Source organism: Gadus macrocephalus, chromosome 21, assembly GCF_031168955.1.
Source record: "Gadus macrocephalus chromosome 21, ASM3116895v1".
Lineage (NCBI taxonomy): Eukaryota > Metazoa > Chordata > Actinopteri > Gadiformes > Gadidae > Gadus > Gadus macrocephalus.
In genome coordinates, this window is record NC_082402.1 from 4,355,740 (window position 1) to 4,363,411 (window position 7,672).

General features: G+C 45.8%; 1 protein-coding gene across 1 annotated transcript; it reads left to right on the forward strand.

Annotated features, from left to right (window-relative positions):
* The first annotated feature begins 344 nt into the window (after window positions 1-344).
* On the forward strand, window positions 345-7,666 carry tbx18 (T-box transcription factor 18). The gene is given in 9 exon segments (XM_060041860.1): window positions 345-1,013; window positions 2,002-2,176; window positions 2,538-2,639; window positions 3,171-3,342; window positions 3,662-3,829; window positions 5,308-5,372; window positions 7,066-7,160; window positions 7,404-7,481; window positions 7,484-7,666. Coding segments are annotated over 9 exon segments (1,194 nt in total). The 5' UTR covers window positions 345-784; the 3' UTR covers window positions 7,594-7,666.
* Window positions 7,667-7,672: the final 6 nt, after the last annotated feature.

The following is a 7,672-nucleotide window of genomic DNA, read 5'->3' on the forward strand; positions in this document are numbered from 1 at the left end:
CGAAGTTGTTCCACTGGGGAAAAATATTGCTGCAGGCCTACTTTTCTGTTATGTTAGCAGGCATATACCTAATAAAACATGTGTCAGATTTTGAAACTTTTGAACCTTTTTTTTAATGAATCTTATGTTATGGACCTGAGAATAAAGCGTCACGTGCCTATTCTGTTCGTCACTTATCTGGCAAGATAATTTGTAACATCATAGATTTTAACTTCCCTAGGGTCTACCAAGAGGCTGGGCTTAATGGCCAAATATGCAAAGTATGTTGGGCCACGGTGTGAAAATGCGCGCAATGCCTCGGAGACACTCGTGCACTGCGCTGCACCGCGCTTCCCTGAGCCGTGATTCATTCACGAGCTCTACTTTACCACATAAGGCGGCACGAGCAGCAGCATCACGGGTGGGACCAGGCGAATCCTCGCGCTGTGATTGGCCGGCCTTGCGCGTTGACTGACAGGTTTCCTCCCCGCTTTCTCCAGAGCCTCTGATTATTGACACTTCACCCAAAGCCTCGCTCACTGCCTCCTCGCTTGCACACGCTCGCGGATAACCGACAAGCATTGGACTGGTGCTCACCCAACCTCGCGCTCCGATGTCAACCCAAAAAGTAGGCTACCCGTAAACTCAACGCCTTCATAACGGCGGGACAGAGCGCAGAGCTGGGTCGTGGATTCCTATTGGGCTGGTGACGTTTCTCGTTCCTCTTCTTTCTACGACTCATCTTCTTCTTAAAAGTTGTGAAGTCCCTCACTCACGTTCGCTCGCGCTCGGAAGACGGTTAGAAATGGCCGAGAAGCGACGCTCGCCATGCACGCTGAGCGTCAAAGCGCACGCGTTCTCCGTCGAGGCGCTGATCGGCGCGGAGAAAAGGCGTAAGATCGAGGAGGGCACCCTGAAGTGCTTCGAGGACGGCGCCGATGCGCCCGAGGACACCGGGAGCGCGGGGACGCGGCCTGAGAGCACGAGCCTCAGCGACCGGGGCAGCGAGATAGAGTGCGCGAGCGACTGCTCACGTAAGTGCCCATCGTCTTTAAATGAAGCTTGGATTGTGTTCGTGTTAAGGAGGCTTGTGTTGTTGCACGGGTCAGAACCGGATTATGGTTATTGTTGATATGATAAGCACATACTGTATGTTGAGTAAGCCTTGAAAATGGGAAGGAAATATTAAACATAATAATAATAATAATATGAATGGGTTTATCAATAATAGGCAAACTGTATTAGGCCCACTACTTGTTCTAAAAATAATGGATACAGTGGGCCGATAATTATAGGCCTAATATCAAATTTATTTTTGATTTTAATTTTTGGATTCATCCTCCAATATTTAAAACTCTGGAAAAACGTTTCCACACTTGTATTTATTGTCATATTTTATTGTATAATACATGTATATGCAGGCCCCACCTCAGCGTACACCTCGACCCACTTGTGTTTTATCTAAACGTTTCTATAATAAATGTAAAACGTTCGCCTACAGCTCGAACAACTGATGTGCGATTATTAGCGTTGTAAAGGATCGGTCTGCGCATGGGTAACGCAGGCCGCTTTATGACCTGCGCTTCCATCATAAACACGCCAATTAGCAGGCGGTAAAGGCCTTAATACTGCCGCGTAAAGGCTGTTCAAGGCCGCTTAAAAACAACAAGTGTGTGTGGGAATATGGCCTGGTCGTATTAAAGGGCATTGTGGCACAATGTGTGTGTTTGTGTGTGTGTGTGTGTGTAGGTTTTATTCTTTTATTTTATTCTTTAACGTGGACCAATATACGATTATTACTTGATAATATTAAGTAATGACACTAACTTAGAATAAATACAAATGCACCTATCTTTTAAGAAATACCTACAAATACATTGCGCCTGCTGTGTGTTAACGGTTTCCTGGCCACCTTGTGATGGAGTGCCTTTATGAAGGGCTGGATGTTGTGATCGGTAACCCGGGTGGCGGGTTTTATTGAACCGCCTCAGTTAACGGGATGGTTCTGGGTTCCCCATACAGCGGAGAGCGGAGAGGATTTGCGGTCAGATAGCCCGCTGCCAGAGGGTCTCTGCGCGCCGCCGGTGATCGCGTCCCCGCTGCCCGGAGACGAGATGCGCGTGGACCTACAAGGCTCGGACCTGTGGAAACGGTTCCACGAAATCGGAACCGAAATGATAATCACCAAGGCCGGAAGGTAAGAGGTAGATTGAATGAAGATGTATACATTATACCAAAATCCTATTTCTTGTCAGATATCTTTAGAGATAGATATGGCCTTATTAACTCGCAGGATTTATGCAGTAAGACTCTGATCTGAGTTAAGACTTAATTACGCATGTCAATTCATTTGTAGGCCTACTTTAATAATTGGTGATGAGGCACTTGTTGAAAATGTTTTATTGTTTTCTTTATTTTTAAATATTTATGTTTCCATAACATTATCACCATTTTAACGTCAAACAATCATACGTTTTAACATCAGACCTCGTAAATCCGTTGCGCATCAATAATAGCGTATTAATAACACTTGTTTTTTGCGGGGGGCTTCCTTCCAGACGTATGTTCCCCGCTATGCGTGTGAAGATCTCAGGTTTGGACCCGCACCAACAGTACTTCATCGCTATGGACATCATACCCGTGGACAACAAACGCTACAGGTGAGAGACGCCACGCAGCCTTTCTTCTCTCTCTGCCCTCCAGCCAGACGACACGATGGGTGTTTTTATGTAACCTAGGTTTGCCGCCTTACAACACGCTGGGCGAAACGCTGTTCGGGACAACCCGGGTTCCTTTCTTTAATTGTAACAATTGCCGGCCTCAGTGCCACAAATGGCCCACGCTGGAGTGGGTTGATTTGTCATCGCGGTTTGGGTTCCTTCCCTTGCCAGCCTGACGCACAACAAGAAGGTCAACCTGCAAATGTGGGCCGTTGTTGCGTCACCTGACGCGTCAGTGTTTACTGTGGTCGTAACGTCACCATGTCTCAATTAGGCCTTGGCTACATAAAGCCTATTGAACTATATACCGATAATAAGACTAGAAATATACACATAGGCCTATATTCGACTACAGTGTAAGGAATATAAATACAAATAGGCTATATAATATGATATAAATGCATTATATAGGCCTATAATAGCCTGTATAGAAAAAGGCTATCAATGTTTAACACTCTGACTTGTGTTTAGGTACGTGTACCACAGCTCCAAGTGGATGGTGGCGGGGAACGCGGACTCCCCGGTGCCCCCGCGGGTCTACATCCACCCGGACTCCCCTGCGTCGGGGGAGACGTGGATGCGCCAGGTGGTTAGCTTCGACAAACTTAAGCTGACCAATAACGAACTGGATGACCAAGGACACGTGAGTCGTTTAAAAAAAAACGATAGGCCCTATACAAGCACCAAACGCGTAAAAGTAAGATAGGCCTAAATTTAAAAATGAATTAATAATCATATTGATAATAATATTAATAATTATAATGATAATAAAAAAATATTCTACTCATAAATAAGACTTTATTTAATTTCACGGAATACATTTTTAGATCATAAAATATATATTTAAAACCTAGATATCAAATGGCACCTAACATTCCCATTAAGTATGAATAGTACCTAAATATCACTTGCTCTTCCGCGCATGGCATCGCTAAAACGAGTAGCTTTTTCCCTCCTTTCAGATTATACTGCACTCCATGCATAAATACCAGCCGCGCGTGCACGTGATCCGCAAGGAGTGCGGAGAGGAGCTGTCCCCTGTGAGGTCCGTGCCGTTGGGCGAGGGCACGAGGACCTTCTCCTTCGCCGAGACGGTGTTCACCACAGTCACCGCCTACCAGAACCAGCAGGTATGGAAATACATCGTCTTCACAAGCAATTGTGCAGCAAAGCATGCATGACGTAACCCATGCAGTGGGTTTAAAACGTTGTATATATTTTTTAGTTACTGCTCAGTACTTTCGCATACAGAAAAAAGCAACAGATAATTTTCCAAATTTTCCAATTTTCTTCAGCAGCCCAAATAAAGGGCCCTCAATCGCTGGATAAATTAATAATACAACTTGCATTTTTCTGCAGCACTCACTGTGCCTTACACATGTGGGGCCATATTATGATCATGGCAATGATTTACAACGATGGGGTCAACAGCAACATTTGAACAAAGCACAGCTGTATTTCTTACGTTTAGCAATCATCCAACTATGCAACACCTTCCATAACAACTTAGCTGTGACATTTAATGGCGTCTTCTTTACCTCAACACAGAGTTGCTTTTTTTAATGCCATATGCAAAAGGTAACTCGTGCCATGTGTGAACACAGTTTAATTTGATCAGTGTTGTACTACAAGGGAGCTCATGAATTTGGGGGGTATAGGAGACATGGATTGTAAAATGCAGGCATATTCTCACACACACACACACACACGCTTGTACACACACATGCATGCATGCACACACAAGTACACGCACACACACACATGCACAATCACACTCACAGACACACACACACACACGCATACGTACGTAAGCACACCCACCCACACACACATGCATATTTGGGTAAAAACATACAGGCTACAGAAAAAGCTGCATTGACATCTTGAAGTCTTCGCTCAACTTAAAAAAACATCCTTATCACAAAACAATACAATAATGAATAAATAGAAAACAATATTATATGTGATTAAAAATATCTATTCAATTTACTTTTCGGTCATCAGATTTTTTTTTTTAAAAGCAACTTGATGAAACTTGGTGTTGAAGTTACGTGTGCTGCAGAGCACTCCTTTAAACTCTGCTCGTGATGAACAGACGCTTTTATTCTGATAAACCTCGCCAGCTGACCACATCCTGTGTATTCTGCATGGCATTCTGTGACATGTTGATTTATCTTCAATCAGAGTCATCATCTACGTTTTGTTTTCTCATAATTGTCAACACACTGGTATAATTCAATGTCAAACCAATCAAAACAAGTAATTATTTATTTATTTTATTTCGCTGTGGCACAATTTTGGAACTCCTCAGTCGATACTGGGGCTAGCTTGATTTAAAATGACACTTGAGGAACATTTGACTCAGTGAAAAATGTCCATGCCATTATCCTGAACACAAATGTGGTATTTTGTGGCCTTTCAGAATGGTACAACACTCCCTCAGTCAGCTTTAACAAAGAGCAGCTGATCAAACAAGGCCAAATAAGCTTCAGTGTAACTGGTACATTTCAGAACAATTTGTTTTGAAGCGGAAAAGATCCATGCTAAGTAACTGTGGAAATATCATCTTCTAAAAGCAATTGACGTCTTGCTTTCCTTTCTGTTTTAGATAACGAGGTTGAAAATCGACAGAAATCCTTTTGCCAAAGGATTCAGAGACTCTGGCAGGAACCGGTAAGTTCTTTGACCACAGAGATTTTCACATTATATGGTGTATTAGGAGAAATATGGTGTGCGTGTTTGTGTTACTGTTGTAGCTTGGTTGTGGTTTGTTGTCATGGCAGTTTAAATTACATTTTATAAGCAGCAAAGCTATGTTTGTTATTTTTTCTCCTCTAATGGAAAGAACAGTGCAACAACAGGCCATTAAAACTTCCTCTGAAAAAATTAAACTAAAGCCAAAAATCCACATCGGCTATTATCATAATGGAAATCACATTAACCGCTTTTTATATTTTATTTAACAGGTTCAACTTCTTTTTGTTGCATTTTAGAGTGAAATAAATTGACAGAGTAGCAGTTGAGAAAAAAAACGTCCAAGAAAATGGTCACAAAAATTAACACAAAGAAAACTTTAGATAATTTTCTTAACATCCACATCGACAGCGTTATAATAAAATAGCCCAGTGGCCTGAAGACAATCTATATAAACACATTTATTAACACATGTTTAAACAGGACATTAAAACCAGAACTCAGTAAAGACTCCCTACAGTCTTCGCATAGCCAATCTCTGGGGCCAGCACAGAAACCATTAGAGAGAGGGGGAGAGAGAGATGGAGAGAGGGAGAGAGAGGGAGGGAGGGAGGGAGAGGAGAGGGAGAGGAACAAAGGGAGGGAGAGGAAGAGAGAGGGAGAGGGAGGAAGAAATTCATAGTGAGGAGAGGAGGAGAGAGGAGGAGAGAGGGAGACAGAGAGAGACAGAGAGAGACAGAGACAGAGACAGAGACAGAGACAGAGACAGAGAGAGAGCTAGAGAGAGAGACGGCATTGCAACCTGTATAGCTGAAGGGAGGGCGGGGAGAGAGAGGGAGGGGGCAGCCCTAAGGTCTTGACAGCTGACCCCATAAAAGTTAAACCCAGGAAGACAGAAAAATAAGCCTTTTAAATATTACAGGAAGGGTTAAGCAGTTTGCTAAATAAACTCCCGCTCTGATAGGCCTTGGAGCAACGCATGGGGGCTTCCAGGAGGGCAGCTTGTCTACATTATCACCGTGGCTACGACCCCATGATGAGGATGGGGGAGGGGGGGGGGGGGGGTTTATCCTTGCGCTAACGAGGAGTAACAGAAAGCTCGCATTAGTCCTGCCACATCCACCACTCGTGCCGCACCTCGGGAGGAGGAGCAGGAGGAGGAGGAGGTGGGTGGGGGGGGGGGGAGGTGTAGGGGGGGAGGCCCACCTCATAAATCCTTGCTGTGGCTTCCTGCTCCTTCGTCCTGATTGGCCCGTAAAAGCCGTGTGAAAGCAATTACCTCGGTGCACCCGGTCTGGAAAGCCGTGGCCAATCGCAACATGGCGCTCATGCCCCTCATTACCTTTGGTCTCAATGGAGACCGAGAGGGACAGGGAGAGAGAGGGGGAGAGAGAGAGAGAGAGAGAGAGAGAGAGAGAGAGAGAGAGAGAGAGAGAGAGAGAGAGAGAGAGAGAGAGAGAGAGAGAGAGAGAGAGAGACCTAAGATGGCCACCAGGTGGCTGGGACATTAACGTGTGATTAATTAACGGTGACATTAACGGTGATGGGGGGTGAGGGATTGGTTGCCATGAGAGCGTAGAATAAGCTTTATGTCTGCGATCCGTGCAGTGTGTCTGACCCTGTGTGTGTGCATGTGTGTGTGTGTGTGTGTGCGCGCGTGTGTGTTCCTCAGGATGGGCTTGGAGGCCTTGGTCGAGTCTTACGCCTTCTGGCGGCCGTCCCTGCGGACGCTCACGTTCGACGACATCCCCGGCGGGGCCAAGCAAGGTATATGGTTGGATCATATCGACTAAAGAACCAGTCTCAGAGTCAACAAGTTAAACAGATCCAAAAGTTATTAAGATCCGAAACAAATTGAATTGCATGTAAATGTGGTTGGGCGTCAGACTCAGGTAGGTCGCCGCCAATGAGGGATCGAACCCCGTACCTTTCGGAAGGGACGAACCACTGCACTGTCCTGAACACCAACACCATGTAATGGAAGGTTCTCCGTTGTCTGTGTCCCTGTAGGAGTCCCGGGGCATCACGGAGGCCTGGGAGCGTCGTCCCACCTGCTCTCGTCCTCGCCGTGCTCCTCCCCTTTCCAGATGTGCCCGCTCAGCCGCCCGACTACGCCTGCAGCCGGCCGTCGCACCCTCTCCATCGCTACGGCAAACCCAACCGAGCACTTCCCGCCTCCAAGAGGCCCGTCGGCCTATGAGGGAGAAGGGTTCTGTTCCCTGCCGCTCCCCGCCTCGCAGATCGGCTACCTGCCCAACCATGCCCCTCAGGGCTACGCC